Below are 21611 nucleotides of genomic sequence, written 5' to 3' on the forward strand. Positions count from 1 at the left end.
GTGCTAGGGGACTCGGCCTTTGAAAACTCCAAACCCTAAGATTCTCAGACAGGTCACGTGGTTTCCCCATGCACCTCTCAGCGCTCTCAGTCGCCTGATTATTGAACTCCTTTCACCTGATGCTCGTCCTCTACTAATATTTAAGCAGGGACTCAGGTTGAGAACCTTGCAAAGTATTGTTTAGACGATCACTGAGCGTTCGCTGATTCTGTTGTTCTGTTGTTCTGTTGTTCTGTTGTTCTGTTGTTCTGTTGTTCTGTTGTTCTGTGTATCGAACCTTGGACGAGTTTTCCCATGTATGGTTTGTGTTTTTGCCCCTTGGATACTGTTGTCCTGTTTTCGGATGGTTTCATGTTTTCGATTACTGGACTGGATCTTTCACCGTGAGTTGTGTTTTACCCTTTGGACTGAGTGGATCATTAAAATCACTGCATCTTATCTGCGAGCGTCTGCGAATCTCACACACTGCTGCGTCTGATCCACTCAGACCAGCACAACACACACTAACACACCACCACCATGTCAGTGTTACTGCAGTGCTGAGAATGATCCACCACCCAAATAGTACCTGCTCTGTGGTGGTGCTGTGGGGATCCTGACCACTGAAGAACAGGGTAACAGAGTATCAGAGAAACCAATGGACTACAGTCTGTAACTGTAGAACTACAAAGTGCTCCTATATGGTCAGCAGAGCTGATAAAATGGACAATGAGTGTAGAAACAAGGAGGTAGTTTTAATGTTATGGCTGATCAGTTGATGTTGTGTTTTGAGTGCTTGTATGCTGATCAACCAGCACCAGACCAGCATAAACCAGCATAAACCAGCTTAGACCGGCCTAGTAAGGTAACATTTTAATTTGTGTGTTGTAGTTTACTTTGTGTTACAGTGACTGTTTCAGTACCTGTCTCTGAATAATACTGATACTGAACAGACCGTTGGCGCATGTTACCTGCTGACCAGGTCATGCTAATATCCTGCCCTGTTAATGTTCTAGTTGCTGAAAAAGTGCAGTGCATCTAATTGCCCCCCCGCCACCCAGTGAACAAAACCTTACCTACAAGACTGTGAACCATCAAGTTTGAAAGACCAGATCAGAACTGAGCCAAAAAGACTTGTAATGTGAACATTGTTGAACATCTTTCTGCTACAGCCAAAGCGCTCTGTACCAAGTGCCTTGTCTTTGGAATGTATTACTTAATTGACATATCACAATCGTACCATTTCAGCTCAGTGTAGTACAGGGACAGAGTGGCTCTGTGGCATTGCTACATCATGAAGTGCGTGCATACATTCAGGTAAAGTGCTCAAACACAAAACACCACAAATCCGCCCTGTGATCTGAGACCAGGTCAGTTCCTCGTTTGCGCAAGCTTAAGTAAGAATGTCCTGGAAGGCAACAGTACTGTGGAGTTTAGTGTCGTCCCTGATAGAACAAGCATGATCTCACTCATCAGCTCACTGTCGGAGTAAAAACTGAACTCTGGCAGTGCTAAAGTTCTACTTCAAAGGAAAAAGCTACTGTTTCTATAATAATAAGGCAACAGGGGACACACATTAATATTACAATTAGCTAACCTAAAGTCATTTTAGATGCCTCGAGCATCTGAACCGATAAATAAGTATTTTAGCATAGGTGGATTTTAGCATAACTAGCATAGCTGCAAAAACAATGTAAACAAGCAAATTGTTGCTGTCGTGCAAAAAACTTGTGTATGAATTTGGGGTTTTTTTCACTTTTTTGCAAATATTTGAAAATTTCAGTTGTCCCTTGTGAACATTTCATACAGATGTCAATCAGCAAAACATGCCAAACTGACACATTTACAGAAATGTTCCTTAATGTACTTTGTCCTTGTGAAATTATGGCGAATGGACCAACAAAAATGGTCCAAAAATATTTTGAAAAAATTAGGTTGCATTAACTTTCATTTCAAGGTTTGTTTTTCTCCAGTAAAGTCACCATTTTCAAGATACAAGGTTTTGTTGCCAGCAGCAACGAAATGCACTTTAAATCAGGCTTCCTTAACATACAGGCTCTGGACTTTAGGGTAAAAAAATAAATTGTATTAGTTAGTTGACAAACTGAATCAGTTATTTAGGTGGCAGGAAAGGAAAGAGTAAACTGTGAGGTACCCAAGGATCAGCACTGGTCTCAAATCCCAGACTGTAATAGTAATATCAAAGTTGTGGTTTAGGCAATGTTGGCTGGCCACACATCACCACCTATGACCAACCGAGGCCTTTTCCAGTGTGCAGGTGAACTTGGGTCAGCTAAAACACCCAACTAACTGGGCATGCATAGCATTACATTCCGTGTAAGTGCTACATTATACAGATGCAGCTAGTGAAAAGTGCTCATTTGCAGACTGTGCGCTAATAGTGACTCACGTGAACAAATTATTTGCTACTTTTGAAACCTAATAACATCAGTGCTTTGACAGAGTCCCATAAAGATATAAGTAGAAACACAGCAGCTAGGAGGTTTATGAACTGTTCCTCACAATCCCACCAGGCTATGGACATCAATAAGAGTGTGTGGCAATCTAGAGTTCACATTTGAGGTTCTGCCTCAAACTCTTTTGGAATGACTTTGAGGTGCTGTTCTGTGACAAAGTTCCAACAAGTACCTTCTTTCAAAGGTTTGCAAACACATGGTGGGTCACTGTGCCCCTTCAGCTTTGGCCTGCGCCTTCGAGCAGCAGGCAGGGCCGCGGAACAGTGAGCGGAAGACATTCCTCTTCTTCTTTTTCTTTGCTCCTTTCATGTAAGGAGGAGAGCGCTCGGAGAGCGAGATGGACTTGCGCAGAGTCCCTATGCGCTGCTCGTGTTCCCGGATCTTCTTCTGAAGGTGGTTCTGGATGGCAAAGCCGAGAGATTCCATATCCACCGCTGCTCCATAGACCTCCCACGTCATGCCCTGCTCATCCCAGACCACCTCAGGAGGTGGACCTTTCTCTGCTTTGTCTGTCTCTTTTGCCTCTTCCTTGGATTGCACTTCCAAGCCAGACCTGGCTGAAGAGTCCTTCTCCACTGACCCTGAATATGACAGTCCACTGTGACTTGCTGGGCTGACTTCACTGACAGTGACCTGGGGCAGAGCCAGGCTGTCAGACAGAGAGGACTGGCTGCGCAATTCAATATCTATTTGGCACACATGTTGGTGAGGAGGTCTGTAGCTATTTGGGGACTTGTAAGGGGGTGGGCCCAGAAATTTGGGCTTTGTTCCCGCTGTAGCAGCAGTTGGTGATGATAAACCTGACAGCCAGTCAGAATCCGAGCTGGCATCTGGACTAAGTCCATTTTCTAAGTTCACGCCAGAGGTTCCAGAGGTTTTCCCATGGTTGCTGAGGTCTGGGTCCATCTGGCTCCAGGGCCGAAGAGTCAGAGCTGGACTTGTGGTTGTGGACCTGCTGGTGACCTCTACAACAGCCTGGACTGCAGCATCCATGTACCCCAAGTCCGTCTGCAGGCCAGCATCGAGAGTTTTTACAGAAGCGTGATCTTCTACAGTCATTGTTGAAGCATCTTTGAAGCTCTTGCAGATCTGACCTGCTGCCTTCTTTTCTCTTTCTTTCTCTTCCTTCTCTTTTTCCCTCCTCCTCTCCTTGTCCATCTCTTGTTCTCTCACACTCTCTTTCCTCTTTCTCTCTTCCCTCTCTTTCTCTTTCCTATACTCCTCCTTTATTTGTTCCTCTCTTCTCCTTTCCTCGTCTCTCTTCTCCTTCATCTTTTCCCTCAGTCTTTCCTTCTCTCGCTCTTCCTTCTCTCTCTCCCCCTTCTTCCTTTTCTCTGTGACACACTCTCTCTCTTGGGTCATGACATTTGTTTCTGCCTTGCCCGTCGTCTCTTTCGACTGTGCTGCAGAGGGGGTCTCCGCTGGTGATAGCTGCTTCTTATCTTGTGGAGAGCTGGGACATTTAGATGCTACCTGGATAGTGAGGTCGCTTCTTTTGGGGATTTGTCCCACTTGGATGTCCTGAAGGACGTCTTCTCCGCCTTTCCTCTCTACACGCCCCTTCTTTTCCTCGCTATGCCTCTGAGGGCTTTTCTCCTTGTTGTATTCTGTACCTGGTTGCGTCATGCTGTCTACCTGTGGGCTGTTTGCCACTGCTTGTGTTCTTAGTTTTGGTGAGAGTGAATGCACCCCCTCTCTGTTGCCCCCTTTCTTGCAAGTGTCAGTTTTGTCCACTGTGAGTGATGCAGCAGAGCTGGGCCTGAGCTTGGGGCTGGATGTGGCCCTGGGGATTTGAGAGGGAGCTGCTCGATGGATGCTCTTTGGCAAGTCTGGACTTGTTATCGTGACAGCCGAAGCTGTTTTTTGCATGTTCTTTGGAGAGTTTGCAGGCGCATTGATCTGAGATGCTGAGGTGGTTTTGTGGAGATTTTTGGGAGAGCTTCTAGCAGATGCCTTCAGCTCTCCTGTTCTGCTGCTGCTCGGGGACTTCAGCCTGGTTCCTGTCGTTACTGTGGTCTGGAGAGGCAGAGTCAAACCCTCAGGGGTCCCAACAGCATGTTTGGCAGTGACTGGTGAAGAGACTGTGGTATGTTTAGCTGTAGATGCTTGGACGAGGAGCATTTTTGATGTTGTTGGTGAGGAAGCTAAAGGCATTGGAGAGCTTGGTGTAACAGTTGTGGTTAGTGTTTTTGGTTGAATCGGAGCGGCTCTGGATGTTCCTCTCCTGTCAGATGGTACTGACCCACTTCCCTGCTCTGCATTTCTTCCATGTCCTGTGCTTGGAGCTGTGGTGTCCTTTTTGTGCTGGTTTGTGGATTTGGACTCAGTCTCCCAAGACCCTTTGGGCTTGCCATACCTAGGGGAATGTGGGTAGCCTTGGCGGGACTCCATCTAACCAGTTACTGCTGTCTGTTTGAACGAGCTGTATGCAGAGAAATTAAGGCGATTGGCTGGTTTTGATGGGGTCATATTCAGAGGCAGCGACTGGAGTCAGTGAAGTGACAGTCATAAAAAATTCAGCTTTTCTGGGTTGTTTGTACTTTTTACATAATCTGAATATTTTATCACGAATGGCTCAAAATTACTTGGAAAAAATATACATTAATACACATTAAAGGCCCAAATGTCTTTTCCCAAAGTTTCCCTTTGAAGATATGATGTACTTGCTCTACTGTAATTAAATATTGACATTCAAATCTTAGTCATTGAATTACATGCGTCAACACACTGGAAGCCTTCACTACATTGCTATGAAGAGACGTAAAATATTTAGGGCAGCACTTTCTCCCAGCCGTGGGAACGTCATGTAACTGTATTTGTATTTTTGCCGCTCCAATACCCGTTCTCAGCTCTGAGGCAGAGAATTACCTCAGTGGGGTACTCTCACGACCCCCATCTCCCATTAACAGGGTTTTTTCCAGGGAAAATTTTAAAAAAAGAAAAGATGTAAACAAAGTCAGAGTGGTTTTGTGTGAAATATTCCATTCTAGAGAAACTTAGATTCAGGGTTCTTCACAGTGGTGGTGATAGGAACCGGACGTCCGAAGAGTTTGGGACGACAGTTTGGTGTAAGCTTCTCATTTAAAAATGATGTTTTTTAAATCCTTATATGGTGTAGAGGAACAGGCAGGGCATTGTGGGGCAATATAGTCCCCAAAGAAAACGTATTTTTTCCCCAGATTTACCACGTTCAACGCTGCATATAAGAACTCAGAGCACTCGTGTGGGGTCACTGGTGGTTTTGTATAGCGAATGAAACGGCTGTTCGTGTTGTAGACATACCCCTGGTTCCCATCACCATCCCTGTCAGAAAGTCGGCAGCTTTTCCCACAACGCATCGTTTCACACCAAACAGCTCTGCTTGACTTTGTTCACATCAAAAGACTGAATTGTGTGATTTTGTAAAATGGGTGGAATTCCCCTTTAACTGGCATGCAGTTTACACTCTAATCAAGTTTAAGCTTCTCAGGCAGTAACAACACACAACACCAGAGCCTCTGACCACTGCTCACACCCAGGGTGGGTTGGGAGGTGGACTGTGGTTTCCAGGCTGAAATACTAACCGCATTCACTCGATTGTCCAGCAAAATCAAAAAAGCAGAAGAGCCATGCGCGTGCACATCAGATCTCGTGCATATCACCTGTGCTGAATCCGGAGCTCGTGCAGTCCTACCTGAGCAGCTGTATCTGGAGTGTGTGATGCTGGCGCTGATCTCATGGCTGCAGCTGTCTGCCGGAGCTGCACGGCTGGCTGGAGGAGGAGGAGGAGGAGGAGGAGGAGGAGGACGGGATGAGGCGGAACGACGCGCGCTCGCGTGAGAAAGCATGAGATGCGTCACGTGACTCGCGCCTGCTCGTCCCAGTGAGAGCTACTTGGGGTTTAACGCGTGCTTTAGTTTTCCATCGAGCCGGCTGATGACCGCAGAGCACGAGAGGCTTCCAGCAGAAAGAAATGTAGAAAAACTGGTGGAGTTCCCCTTTGAGTGCATCAACCCCTTTTACAGTGACGTCCATTCACGCGCGTTGCTGTTTCTTTTCGCCCCAGATAACCAGCAATGCGTTTAAATCAGCATCATTATAAAGGGTGTTCAGAGGTCTTTACACTTAAAGGGGAACTCCACCAGTCTTTCAGAATTTCAAAATTCTGCATACATCAGTCATTCAGATGTAGTGGCTCGCTGTAGAGAAACTTACAGACCCAGATATCTTTACAGTGGGGGTGACAGGAAACAGGGGTCTTACATGTACATTATATTGCCAAAAGTATTCACTCACCCATCCAAATCATTGGATTCAGGTGTTCCAGTCACTTCCACAGCCACAGGTGTATAAAGCCGAGCCCCTAGGCCTGCAGACTGCTTCTACAGACATTAGTGAAAGAATGGGTCGCTCTCAGGAGCTCAGTGAATTCCAGCGTGGTACCGTGATCGGACGCCACCTGTGGAACAAGTCCAGTCGTGAAATTTCCTCACTATTAAATATTCCACAGTCAACTGTCAGTGGGATTATAACAAAGTGGAAGTGATTGGGAACGACAGCAACTCAGCCACGAAGTGGTCGGCCATGTAAAATGACAGAGCGGTCAGCGGGTGCTGAGGGGCATAGTGCGCAGAGGTCACCAACTTTCTGCAGAGTCAATCACTACAGACCTCCAAACTTCACGTGGCCTTCAGATTAGCTCAAGAACAGCGTAGAGAGCTTCATGGAATGGGTTTCCATGGCCGAGCAGCTGCATCCAAGCCTTACACCACCAAGCGCAAGGAGTAAAGTGCCGCCGCTGGACTCTAGAGCAGTGGAGACGTGTTCTCTGGAGTGACCAATCACGCTTCTCCGTCTGGCAATCCGATGGACGAGTCTGGGTTTGGCAGTTGCCAGGAGACGGTACTTGTCTGACTGCATTGTGCCAAGTGTAAAGTTTGGTGGAGGGGGGATCATGGTGTGGGGTTGTTTTTCAGGAGTTGGGCTCGGCCCCTTAGTTCCAGGTGAAAGGAACTCTTAAAGCTTCAGCACCAAGAGATTTTGGACAATTTCATGCTCCCAACTTTGTGGGAACAGTTAGGGGACGGCCCCTTCCTGTTCCAACATGCGCACCAGTGCACAAAGCAGGTCCATAAAGACACGGATGAGCCAGTTTGGTGTGGAAGAACTTGACTGGCCTGCAACCCGATAGAACACCTTTGGGATGAATTAGAGTGGAGACTGTGAGCCAGGCTTTCTCGTACAAAATCAGTGTCTGACCTCACAAATGTGCTTCTGGAAGAACGGTCAGAAATTCCCATAAACACATTCCTAACCCTTGTGGAAAGCCTTCCCAGAAGATATAATATATCAAAAATATAGGCATTTTACTTCTTATCCAAAAACCAGTAGTGAACCCAGTTTTATGACTTTTTATATGCAATGCTGACATCAGTGAAATAGTGGAAATAAAAAAAAAAAATATCATAAAAAAAATCATAAAAAAACTATGACTACTTCTCAAAACTATCATAAAACAATGTCACAGGCATCAAGCAGTGTATTCATACCTCAGACATCTGGTTCCTGTGACCACCTTTGTGCACAGACATGGAACATTTCACATCAAACCGCTCAGACTAACTTTAATCTTGATGATTTAACTTTGGAGGAATTTTGATATATTGGTGAAGTTCCCCTTTAACTAATAAGCATGCATTATTTCTATGGCACTGCTGTTGTGCTAAGGATGCTTTGATCTTTTTCGGTAAAGTTTCACTGCAGGCTTGTAGTGAAGAGCTTGTACAGTCATCCAGTCCAGGTCAACAGGTTGCCAGGCAACCAGTCATTACTCTTACCACCGCTGTAGTTGATTTTGGTTGCCAGGCAACCAGCTGCAGCCATCACCCGTAAGATTTTAACAGCACTATTGCTGCCATCTGGGATGCTCACCAACCCCTTACTGTCTCAGCAGAACCTGTAAACAGTTTACAGTCCAGTCATACCATCCGTGTTGCCAAGCGACGTGTTATTATGGTATCTTTCACCTGCCCTGCATCCCTGGTTGCCAGGCAACCCGTCACTGTTGTCACAAGCACCTGTCATTTTTTTTATTGTACTGCCATGCAATGTGGGTTACTGGGCATCCAGTCGTTACCATCACCAGCATCTGTACGTCTGTACACAGCACAGTCATATGATCTACGTTGCCTGGCAACCAGTCATTACCATCATCAGCACCTGAGCAGTAAAGAGAGGCTGAGTAAAAAGCCCCGGTGGAGGAAAGCAAAACGTGCTGAGTCAACTCCATTCAAGTGTGTTCATCACTCACACATGAACACACTCGGTTACACCAACACACTGATTACCAAATGTGAATTTAACACATTGGAAAACACATAAAACACATAAAATGAGGCCTGTGCAAAAGTTATGGCCCATTTTATATCTGATGTTTTAAGTTTATACAGTAAACAGACATAAAGAAAGGCACATTAAAATTAGCTGTGAAATTCCTTACATTTATATGTAGGGGACGTATTAACAAGCCACACGTCTTTACCTAAAGAAAGGGTCCGTTAGTTTGCAATGAAGTCCCTGTAGCTGCTGAACAATAAGCCTTAGAATGCAATAAGTCTGGATTGTTACGAGGTTCAATTAAACAAAACATGTAACGTGACAGTAATTTTGCATATGATTGTAAGTATAGCTGTAAAAACGGGACTGCAAGCCTCAGAAAACCTGCGGCTTATTTAAGCGGCGTGTATCTGAGACTATTCAGTAACACTTTACTTGATCTCTGCTACATGATATTGACATAAGAGTGCCATCAACACGTCACAGCAGATGTCATATGCTGTCACGAGATGCTCAGTAACATGACAGTATCGCACGACGTGACCAGTGACTGTTATGACAGATGTTATGATGTATGATGTCATGGCCAACTAGAGCACACAGAAGAAAGCATGTGACATAAGCTGTTATAACATCACACATTACAAAAGAGCTGTCAAGCATATGAAACCGGTCATGACGTATGATGGTGTAGTTTTGTCAGTGTTACCAGCTTTTCTATTATAAACAAACTATTATGCCACTTTTTCTAAGAACTCGCTTCATTTGCTTTATTATGTGTGTGTATTCATTATTCCACTGACCTGTAGCTCTGTGAGTAAGGCAGGTTACAGAGTTCCTCACACAGTTCCTCTGTCTCCTCGTTCAGATTTACCCTCTGGGCGTTTAAACCCTGAGGGGGCTGCAGTGCAGACCCCCGTGTCTCCAGCTGCCTTCACCAGCCGTGGAAAAGAGCAGAGTCCTGCTCTGGAGCTGAGACAAACTGGGATTTTCTCATTTAAACTTGGAAATAAACCAACATTTGTAGGTTATTATTCAAACCGAAGCAAACAAGTGACGCTGATCATGTTCAGGCCCATGTACGAAAAGGTAATGCTGCTTTTTAGTTTTACCTCGTCTATTGAAGCTGGTGTTCAGACGCCTGTCAGGTGGATTTGATCTGCTGCCATACGGAGTCCAGGAACAAATACCAAACTCTGACGTTCACGTTCACATTTCAGCTCACTCAGATTGTTATGGAAAAACGATGCTGATGAATAGACGCATTTTCATTCGCGATCTTAGACGTTTGGACGCCTCTGTATATGTAACTAAAGGAGTGATTCCACTGAGGACGTGATTTTAACGCAAAGAAAATGTATCACACCACAGTTACAGCCAAACGTAAGCAAACTGAAAGACACAGCGCGATGATAAGTGAAGAAATAAGTAAATAAAGCATCTCCATAATGGAAACTTTACAGGAGACAAAAACGTTCCTAACTTGTAATGAAAGTTCATGTAAACAGATGTCATTCCAAGCCATTTTGGAGCTTTTTTATTGGTCCAATCATCATGAAATGTTCACACAAGGTACAGGCCGCTTGCTTTGTTCCAAAGATGTAGACAGCGATAACATGTGATTTATTTATTTGTATAGAAATGATGAATTCAACCAATCAATTCAATCCAATCCATCAGTTTTTCACAGTACTTTTTTTCCAGAATGTATTAGAACATCTAGAAATGGCCTTAAAAAATAACGCACACACACACACACCTACACACACACACACACACACACACACACACATCACAGAAACACCTGACTCCCTGAGTTTTCTGAGAGAGTCTCTGCTCCAATCAGATGCTGAGTTTGGTCCGTCTGTCTGCTGCACCTGTACACTCTCCACACGAGTGGCTGTCTGGTCAGCGTGTGTGAGTGTATGTAGCCCCTCATGTGCATCTTTAGTCTCACACCCTCTCGGTCTGTGTCTGATGGCCTCCGGTTCAGAGAGCTGTACGTCCGACTCTCAGCTCCGCTCTGACGCCGCTCGCACCGACAGCAGCATGTGGGAGGAGAACTTCGACACTGAGAAGTAAGACTGAGTCTGATTCTGACCATTTAAACAGCTTTGAAAGTGTCAGGCCTGTAAAAGAGTAAAGTTAGCTGTTAAAAAAGTGTCAATCGTGGAAAAGTGCAAGGTTTAGCACGTTTGAGCATATTTTCGATGCTACTGACCAGTTTAGATGTCCATTCCCACTCGCTGGAGTTTGGAAAGCCACAGTGTTGGATGAGGACAGATATGTGGATAGATACTAGATACTAGATACTAGCAACCAACTAGAACAGGATCGCTTCTAACATTTTTGGTACAGTAATTCCCGATCAAGTCCTCAGGGCCTCCAGACAGTCCACATTTTTGCTCCAACCCAACTCACAACACACAGGGATGAAGGAATCTGTGGATCCTCTAAGGAGCAGGTTGGGAAACAATGTTTTGGTAGCCTTAAGGTTGAGGATGTCATCTCTCTCTCTCTCTGTGTCTCTCTCTCTCTGTTCCTCTCTCTCTGTCTCTCTCTCTGTCTCTCTCTCTCTCTGTCTCTCTCTCTGTCTCTCTCTCTGTCTCTCTCTGTCTCTCTCTCTCTGTCTCTCTCTCTGTCTCTCTCTCTCTCTCTCTGTCCCTCTCTGTCTCTCTCTCTCTGTCTCTCTCTCTGTCTCTCTCTCTGTCGCTCTCTCTCTCTCTCTGTCTCTCTCTCTGTCTCTCTCTCTCTCTGTCTCTCTCTCTCTCTCTGTTCCTCTCTCTCTCCCTCTGTCTCTCTCTGTCTCTCTCTCTCTCTCTCTGTCTCTCTCTCTGTATCTCTCTCTCTCTCTCTCTCTCTCTCTCTCTCTCTCTCTCTCTCTCTCTCTCTCTCTCTCTCTCTCAGTCATGGAGTGGGCAGAAAGCGGGATTACTCCCCCGTGTCCTGGAGCGAATACTTTGAGATGATGGACGACGTGGTGGTGGGATCGGCAGAAAGCAAGGACATATCCTTCACTCGCACACAAGACTCTGGCATAAGATGATGGGCGTAACTGGAAATGGTGTAATGAAGCTTTTAACTGAGTGCACAAGAGTAAAGTCCTCTAAAGAGTGGGTTACAGTGAGTACGGCCCACTGATCCGTATATCACTGCAATGTCATCAGGATTATGACAGTGCTGCTCTCCCGCAGCTCACTGTGGCTTTAGGCTCCATACAGCTTCAAACAGGCCTCTCCTTAGTAAGACACCTTCAGCCTGATGGTCAGAATGAAGCTCTCCATGCTAGCACACAGCTAACATAGCTGAAGTTAATCTAGCTGAGATCTTAAAACTTACTGAGTTTAAAACTTACTCTTAAACTTCTCCTGGATTACACACACACGATGGTTCTTCAAAGGTTCTTCAGTAAAGAGCATGATTCTATATAGAGCCATGAACATTCAAAGAACCCTTTCCATGATTAAATAGAGAATAATTTGCGTTATGAAAAGGTTCTTCAGACTGACAGAGAATGTGCTTTACATGTTTCTATATAGAACCATTTTGAAAGGGCGTCAAAAATGGTTCTTCTGTTTTAACAAGCCTGACATCGTAGCAATAGAAGAGCCGTTTTTTGGCGCTATGTAGAACCCTTTTCGAAAATCTACCCCATCTACTGCACATTCTCCATCAATCTGAAGAGCCTTTTCAGGACGCAAAGGACCCTTTAATCATGGTAAGGGTTGTTTCAGTATGGAACCACTTTCTTCACCGAGGAACCCTTGAAGAACCATAGTTGTCTAGTGTTATTGCGCTAGCTAGCTTACATGCTATACAAACTACCAACTACCAAACCACTTCAAACCAAACTACCACAGCAGCTGCTGTGTGTAGCGCTTCAGCTTGTAACCAAGCCTCACTATCTGAAGTCGTGTTGAAGCTGAAAGGTTTTAGTTTTGCACAGCGCAGCACCTGAAGGTAATAGCAAGAGAAAAACCGTCAGTCTGACAGACCGAATGAAGCTCTAGGCGCAGTAAACATAGAAGAAAAGAAACTCGAAACGGTCGGCTGGCACGTGGCTTAGGTAGCACACACGCTAGCCAGCGCGTTAGCTAGTACAATTTACTGAGGATTCAGTCGGGTCAGTTGTCGGGCTAGCTCGCTTACCTCAAACTAACTCAAATGTCCAGCTGTGTCGCCTCTGATCCTTCAGCGCGTTTACCGTGCGCAGAGCTTCCGTTTCCCTGCTATTTGATAAACCCGATGGGTTTATAGCGGCTCGTTTACTTTTGTACCGTACACTGTTTGCGGATAATAATGGGAGAAAACCTCCTGCCTGACGGAGAGAATGAAGCTGACGGAAAGAGGTTTGAAAGGCCAGAAACAAAACTAGACGCTGGCGACCAGCGCGAAGTCTGGAGAGGGCACGTGCTAATTTAGCTAAGCTAATGTAGCTGAGGTCTTGGAGAGTCACGTCCTCGAAAACGTGCTGAAGGTTTAAGATGGATTAGGGGCTGCGCTAGCTAGCCAGCTAGCCTGCGTGCTATATAAACCACAAACTGCCAAACCTTCTGGAGTCATTTCGTCTCTTCAGCGCATGTAGAGCTTCAGTTACGCTGTCTGAAGCCTCAGTGTCTCAGTGTCTTTAACCAGATAGGTTTTCTGCACAGTAGAGTATCTAAAAAAGAAAACCTCGGCCTGATGGATGGACCGAAGCTCTGCGCGCCGGTTTGAAAGGAGACGAAACAACTTAAAACAGCCAGCTAGCGCATGCTGTCTAGCGCACTAGCTAACCTCGCTAAGCTAATGTAGCTGAAGTCTTACTGAGGCTATTTCGTGTTGTTTCTGTCAGCGCAGCGGTTGCTGCATGTAGGGCTTCAGTTCTGCAGTAGAGCCTCGTTATTTCAAGTCTGACACGTTTTTAGTGGCGGGTTTTACTTCCAAAAAATCCAGACTGAACTAAAATTCTCTGTTAAAGACTCCAGACTGGACTGGACCTGTCTGCATCGTCTTGCTGTCTCGGCCGTCCACACTGTGCTCTCCTGTCCTCGGTTTCTGTGTGTTAGCTGTTAGTCTGTGTTGAGAAGGCGGTGTGACTCCTTGACGTCTGTACGTGTTCCGTGTGTATAAGAGCGGGCAGGACGGGCCGCTGCTGGTGCTGCTGCACGGAGGAGGACATTCAGCGCTGTCCTGGGCCGTTTTTACTGTACGCTGCATACACAGCTCATTTCCACTGGTCAACACTCACCCTGTCCTCTAGCGCTAATACAGATACTCACAGACAGGGTTCACTCAGCTCAGCACTGACACCGGTTTAACGTGAGGACTTAACGTGAAACACATTTCCATTTCACTTTATATCCACTTTTTCACACTCATTAAACTTCTGTACGCACAAGCTTACGCACAAGCCACTGTGCTTCATTAAAGAACGTCGTCAGCCACAACCGCACTGTACAGACAGCAAGGCTTTGGGCTAACAGCTCACTCTAGCATCAGCCCATGTCTGCACACACAGTTCTTCCACTGTAATGAACGAACACAGCGAAGGAAGGCCACACATTCACAATCCACAGGATAAATGCTGGAGAACAGCCCAGAATAAACATGAGACCACATTTCTTGAACACGCTGCGATACAGAAATGTGGTTTTGGCTATGAAATAAAACGGCTTCACTCTTTGACCCCTGGTTCCGGTCACCACCACTGTACACCACTGGTGGTTGGATAGTGTAGTGGTTAACACCTCTGCCTTCTATGCTGTAGACTGGGGTTCAATCCCCCACCTGGGTGAGCCCCCTACACTATACCAATAAGAGTCCTTGGGCAAGACTCCTAACACTGCCTTCACCTCCCTGTGTAAAATGATCAAATAGTAAGTCAGACAAATGCCATTAATGTAAATGTACAGAAGTGTATACGTTCACACCAGAACTCAGAAAGACTGTTTACATCTCAGTCTCTGAAATTTGAAAAAATCAATGGAACTTTCAGTCAAATTAGGAGCAGCCTGTGCAGCTGGTTTGGTCTGTGGTATGAGCTGTTCTCACATTTCGCAGGCGGCCATGACGAGTCGGGTCACCTGTAGGGTCCTGGCGATGGATCTACGAGGACATGGTGAGTACAAAGGCCAAATATGTGCAATAATATCAGGACACATGTTTTAGGACAGCAGGTACGCCGTGTATGAATAACATAAATAAACCTAATTTTGTAATTCAGATTTGGTGTCCATTTAATGCTTTAAGTGGTTTATACTCTACTACAGAGCTTTGGCCTATTCTGTCTGTTACAGTAAACAGTAAACAGAGTCTGAAAGAAAAGAACAAGTGCGATACATGCTAGAAAATGAAGGCACTGAATCTGTTGTTCGTCACAAACAGGGGCTACTCAAGTCCGCCATGCTGATGACCTCTCCACCCAGACCATGTCCAGGTAATACATGCACGCGTAATTACTGTGGACTGATTGAATGAGTCTGTAATGAAGGAGGACAAATGACGGTAAATAATAAAATAAAACATAAAGATAAAGTAAATGAATAAAAGTTTATTATTCTCTACTTCAGTCAACGTAACAGATTTTCCATCTTTAATCGTAACTGCCTGACTCAGTATCACTGCGGACTTGACATGATCAATGGATTTCTGCTGTTGACCAATCACTGCTCTTCTCCAGAGATGTAGCCAATGTGGTGCGAGCCACGTACGGCGAGGTCCCGCCCCCTATCATCCTGGTTGGTCACAGTATGGGCGGAGCCATCGCAGTGCATGCAGCCAGTGGGAGCTTACTGCCGACTGTGGTGGGCCTGGTGGTTATTGATGTAGTGGAGGGTGAGTAATAACTCTGTAATAACAGTCTAAAGAGCTGTTATATCTATTTCAGTACAGTGCTGTGTTTCAGAAACAACATAAGTCAGTAAGTAAGTAAGTAATGGTGGTTGGTGTAGTGGGTAACACCTCTGCCTTCTACACTGTAGACTAGGGTTCAGTCCCCACCTGGGTAAGCACCCTACACTATACCAATAAGAGTCCTTGGGCAAGACTCCTAACACCACCTTCACCTGCCTGTGTAAAATGATCAAACTGTAAATCGCTCTGGATAAGAGCGTCAGCCAAATGTAAGTGTTTTTGAGATTATTGTTAATTGGTGGGTTGTAAGCTTTCAATACTTGTTAGGAACATTTGTCTTGTAGCTCTAATGCAAAACTATGGAAGCAAACTTCAGCCACCAAACATCTCTTGGCTGACTGACTGCATTTAGGGTAAGGGCAGAAAACAGGGTACATTCTGTTCTTTACTAAGCTGTGCCTCTTATAGAGTGACATCATGATAATGCACAAGCATTTTTAGTCAGTACTTCATGTGCGACAAAATCATTAAACCTGTAAACGTCATACTTTACCCAGCAATATTGTATTTAACAGTCTTTATCCAATGCAGGGACGTCAAACTTAGTTCCTCCCAGGTCACAGCTCTGCAGAGATTAGCATTTCTCTGGCCGAACACACTAAATTCAGCTCACAATAGCCTTGCTAATAATCTGGTGTGTTAAATGAGGCAGAACTGTACAAAACAGTATCAAAGGAGAATTTCGCCAACTTCTCAAAATTTCTGCATAATTCAATAGTTAAAATGTGAAATTGGGTGTTTTAAAGACACTTAGTGACTCTTTACAATGGTGGTGACAGGAACCCGGAGTCGTGATGTCTACAACACAAATATGGTCATATTATTCACTATGCAGAACCACCACCGAGTCCTCTGAGTTTTTCTGTGTAATGCTGATGATGGTAAAATAAAATCTGAAAAAGTCTGATTTCCTTACAACATCCTCCACCATCAATGGATTCAAAAAATGTTATTACAAAACCTTCATAAAACTGTCGTCTCAGATGTCAGGCACTGTATTCATAACCATTTCATGTAACAACTTTCTGTGACGGAGCTTTTAGAGACCTTAAACTCTTCAGACGTCTGGTTCCTATCACCACAATGAACAACTCTGACCCTAAGTTTCTCTAGAACAGAGCATTTCTCCTTTAATATCTTGCCTTTGTTTACTAAATTCACTCTATTTCAATAATTTCACTCTGTTTAAATAATGAAAATGCTGCACATGGCTGTATTGTGTGTGTTCTCTGTAGGGAGCGCCATGGACGTGCTTCACAGCATGCAGAACTTCCTGAAAGGACGACCCAGATCCTTCAAGTCTATTGACCACGCCATCGAATGGAGGTACAGCCACAGTCACACACACAGCTGCTGCCCTAAAGAGGGTCACTGCTATTAATAGAGCTTCAGAAATCATCTGTTTCCCCTTGAATCATCCAGAACTTTGAGCAGAAGTCATGAAAGTGGTCTCAGTTAGGTTGCTTTCGTCATTTATGATATATCAGGACCTGTTTTAATGAAAACAACAAACTACATTACATGGCCAAAAGTATGCAGACACATGACCATCACACCTACATGAGCTTGGTGGACACCTCACTCCAAAACCATGGGTACTATGTAGAGATGCACCCCTCTCTGTGGCTGTAACAGCCCCCACTCTTCAGGAGAGGCGCTCCACAAGATTTTGGAGTGTGTCTTTGGTAATCTGTGCCACTTTTGAGGTCAGGCAATGATGCTGGACAAGAAGGCCTGGCACACAATCGACATTCCAGTTCGTCCCAAAGGCGTTCAGTGTGGTTGAGGTCAGAGCATCTGTGCAGACCACAGGTGTTCTTCCACATCAAACTCGTGAAACTGTGTGGAAGCTCATGAAACACCAGCCATGTTGCCCCCTGAACGTCCTGTAGTGTATTACAGTTTGTCAGCATAAATGCATCATAGGAAGATCAGAGCTCTGACTCACTGTCTCCTTGTCTGGTTGCTCTTCAGTGTTAAAAGTGGACAGATCAGGAATCTGGAGTCAGCCAAGGTGTCCATGGTGGGCCAAGTGAGGAGGTGCTGTAATCTAAGAGTCTATCTAAGAACTTTTGTGCTTCAGCTTTACAGTTTGGAGAAAAACCAAATACAGCTTACAGTGTTGTTTCAGTGTAGTCGACCACTGCTTGCTCTCTCTCTCTCTCTCTCTCTGCTCTATCTCTGTGCCTCTCTCTCAGGTGTGAGGTAGAGGATGGGGACTGTGCCGAGCAGGTCAGTCCTGTAACAGAAAGTGTGGCTGAAGGACATGAAGAGTTCTACGACCTCAACTACGTCACTGATAAAGCTGAGAGCACCGCGTCAGAGGTGAGCACAGACACAGTGCTCCTCACTGTCTTTATCTTTACCTTTAACAACTGGTTTCCTGATGCAAAATGATTCAATAAGCAGTGAGAAAAGTAAACTCGCATGTAACAGAACAGAAATCAAACTGACCCACTGCCTTAATAAGCAGGCCTACAGTTCCCAGTGTCAACAGGGTCCGTCTTTCAGCACCACTCGCTGTGTGTGTTTGTGCAGCCGTCCAGTGTGTACAGCTGGAGGATCGACCTGTCTAAAGCGGAGAAGTACTGGGACGGCTGGTTCAGAGGGATCTCCAACCTGTTCCTGGGCTGCAATGTCCCCAAACTGCTGCTGCTGGCAGGTCATACACACCGGCCTTAACGCCACCAAACCACAAGCATAACTACTAGAACATTCTACTACTACTAGTGAGCGTTAAAATCCCTCCACAGGGAGCTTCAATATTAAAGCAGATTTACTATTTTCCTAATTAAACATTATACCAAATGAATTTACAGATTTCAGTGCATCGTTTTTATGTACTTGGTGAGTTTGACATATTGGAAAAACATGAACTTTTTCACAGTCCAGACTTTGTGACCCCCCCCCCCCCTCCACCCCTCCACCCCTCCACCACCTCCACCCCCTCCACCCCCCAAATGTGTTAAGATCAGCAAATAAACAGTAATTAAAACGTGCTGAAGCCGACGAGTACAAGGTAGGTGGATGTAATGCAGGTGGATGGAACTGTCCACTTGAAGTAACACCACTAATAGGTGTTTGATATGAGCTGTTCTGTGTGCAGGTATTGACCGGCTGGACAGAGATCTGACCATCGGCCAAATGCAAGGTCAGTCAATCTGTCAGTGGAGGCACCTCGCCTACAGCGTTACACTGTAGCTGTTAGGCAAAGCAGGCCTGACATCAGGGACCCTGACAGAGCTGTGCTTGCAGTGTCCAGCAGTGTGTGTGTGTGTTGAGAGCTCTGTATTAACAGGGTCAGGTAACGGCCGACACCTGCTGCTGTCAGTTAAGAATCCTTGTAGCTAACAATAACCCACACACACAGTCTGTTCCTGATGGCGGGTCCGCCTGACCCCCAAACCAGCAGTATTACTGAGTAACAGACACCCTGTCAGACACTAACAGGACAGAAGAACGAATATTAGAGCGTCCATATTTTCCCCAAAAGCAAATTTAGTAGTTAGAGTTCAGGGCAGACGCCTCCCGACAGAAAGATGATTGATAAATGAGGATTTTGTATGTATTTACCTTATTTCTACCTCTTATTACTGACCTATGTCTGGGGTTTAAATAGATCATAACATTACCTTTGTGAATATCAGAGCTCTGTATACTGTTTATTTTGCCATGTAGGTAATAATGGCTAAGGTTAGGGTGCGGCTGCATATACGTCTGTGAGCTGCTTCTCGGTCAGCCTGAAACAGTCTGCATTAGCAGATTTGATTACATTAACAGAGCAATTGTCTTCTCTGCAGGCAAATTCATGATGCAGGTGCTGCCCCCTTGTGGCCATGCTGTGCATGAAGACACACCAGATAAGGTAGGAGTGACGCAGGTATCATTAAAATAAAACCTTTGACAGTTTACACCTTTCAAATTCTCTAGAAATTGGTAGACCTAGATTAAGCCCAGGACTAGACTGTAATGTGATGATTCACCACCAAAAAGCCACACTAGCCTAAGCGTACACTGAGAATAGGCCTAGATGAAGGGCCGTTCTCCGCCATCACTCAAAGTCTGTATTTGGAGCTAGATACGATGACATGATATGAACTGCTAAAAGTAAACTTTGTTTACTCACTGCTCTGTGTACAGAAGACAAGCTTCAGAAAGTCCCATGAGGACCTGGTTTCAAAAAATTGTTTGTGTGTTATTTGTAGGTGGCTGATGCTCTTGCTAGTTTCATGACCAGGCACAAGTTTGCTGAGGCTCGCAGTGAAACTAAGAGGTGAGTAAAAAGGCACCACACAGGTTTAAATCAACACTGTAGACGTCTGATCCCAGTGAGAACCTGTGGGCCAGCACCAGGGATGCTATGCAAAGAATTACACATAAAAAAAAAAACTTTTCATAAAGAAAAACTTTTCATTTTACTTTGTTGCTAAAAGTCACTCATTTGTCGGCGAGTGAAAATACGAAGCTAATCTCACTGCCTGCGTTTGTTCCTCAGCTCCTCGTACCCCTTCATGCGGTGAGCTCCAGGGTGAGTTTCTCTCAGGCTGCATACATAGCGAGTTCCAGCATGTCTGCACTGCCCTGCGTCTCCCACTCAGCAGGAACGCATTCCATACCTGCTCAACACCTCCTAATATCTTCTATATCAGTCACTGAGCCAGGAAAGGGAGAGGGAGAAGGTTTAATGTGAACAGAAGCTTCATCAGAGCGTGAAACGTGAATCAGAAACGTGGCCAAGATGACTGAACTTCCATCATCTTTCCAAACCATTTCCTGAACTTCCATACTTCTCCAGGCCTAGAAATGTGCACTTTTAACATTTTTAAAAGAACCATGAGGGCAAACCTCCTCATAACCTCATGTGGTCTGCTCGTTTTTCTACACAAGAGATGTTACAATCCCTCTTAAAGTGATTTGTTTCAGCATTTCCACAGAAGATTCAGTGGGTCAGATGTTAACAGAGTCTTTCGGAGAGGTTTGATGTGAAACAGTTCACTGTAGAGAAACTTACGGAGTCGGATTTCTTTACAGTGGTGTTGACAGGAACCAGGGGTCGCCATGCCTACATCACAATTATAGCCATGTTATTTACCTGTTTATCTAAAATGGTGTAAAAATAGCTGAAAATTAAAAAAAATGGTGGAGTTCTATGTTAAATTGTGGCTTCAACATAAAAATGTTAAAACTTTAATATTACTGATATGATGACCCCAGTAGTGTCCGGGTTTTGAGCGTGAAAACGGCTGTTAACTCAAGCCAGAGCTACGTTAGCCTCGCAGCTCCAGAGCCAAACTACAGAAGCAAACTTTAGATGCCAAACATGTCTCGGCTGACTGAGCACATTTAGGGTAAAGACGAAAGCTGTAAATGTGACTTTTGAACCATTTCTAACTGTTAAGCCACCAAAACAGGGCAAAATCTGAATGAAGTGTGTGCTAATGCCTGTTCTCTGTTTCCCCAGCCTCCAGCAGGCCTCAGCTCCACAGCGCCCTCTAGAGGCAGAACCCCTCACATACAGCCAGCAGCCTAACGGAGGATCTGTCACATCTTTCTGTTTCTCTATGTGCCAGTCTATAGATATTAGTTCTCATTCATTTACTTATTCCTTTTTATGGTGTGTCACCTAGAGCTACAGACGATTTGATTGTCAACATCTGCGTCACTCAAACGTCTTCTAATGGCATTTAAACTGAGAATGAAAAACTTTATCCAAAAGTCACAATAAACTTTATTCATACTCAAACCCGTGTGCAGAACTTTTATCAGTACAGAGCAGGAGCTCAAAGGGGAACCTCCTAGTATAGGTGCATGCAGTGGTGAAGCTAGAGGGGGGCCGGGGCGGCACTAGTGACCCCTGAAGTCTGACTGGCTGTTCTGTGCCTGCTTAAACTTTCTTTCACAAAACTGGCGGAGCAGAATGCTTCCCTCGCACTAATCTGATGAGAC

At 45.0% G+C, this 21611-nt stretch overlaps 2 protein-coding genes across 2 annotated transcripts; one reads left to right on the top strand and one right to left on the bottom strand.

Moving 5' to 3' along the window:
• Positions 1-679: 679 nt before the first annotated feature.
• si:ch211-149b19.2 (G protein-regulated inducer of neurite outgrowth 3) lies at positions 680-4960 on the bottom strand. The gene is made up of 2 exons (XM_037541239.1): positions 3702-4960; positions 680-3599 (listed from the first exon to the last, which is right to left on the bottom strand). The coding sequence occupies exons 1-2, from the start codon at positions 4845-4847 to the stop codon at positions 2661-2663; spliced, it is 2085 nt and encodes a 694-aa protein (XP_037397136.1). The 5' UTR covers positions 4848-4960; the 3' UTR covers positions 680-2660.
• A 5461-nt stretch (positions 4961-10421) lies between these two features.
• On the top strand, positions 10422-21419 carry LOC108441536 (protein phosphatase methylesterase 1-like). Its single transcript, XM_017721110.2, has 15 exons — positions 10422-10849; positions 11679-11778; positions 13867-13959; positions 14814-14871; positions 15138-15189; positions 15433-15587; positions 16901-16991; positions 17640-17705; positions 17864-17990; positions 18204-18327; positions 18772-18816; positions 19466-19530; positions 19871-19938; positions 20161-20193; positions 21127-21419. The coding sequence occupies exons 1-14, from the start codon at positions 10497-10499 to the stop codon at positions 20183-20185; spliced, it is 1422 nt and encodes a 473-aa protein (XP_017576599.2). The 5' UTR covers positions 10422-10496; the 3' UTR covers positions 20186-20193; positions 21127-21419.
• The last annotated feature ends 192 nt before the right edge of the window (positions 21420-21611 follow it).

The sequence above is a fragment of the Pygocentrus nattereri genome, chromosome 9 (assembly GCF_015220715.1).
Source record: "Pygocentrus nattereri isolate fPygNat1 chromosome 9, fPygNat1.pri, whole genome shotgun sequence".
NCBI lineage: Eukaryota > Metazoa > Chordata > Actinopteri > Characiformes > Serrasalmidae > Pygocentrus > Pygocentrus nattereri.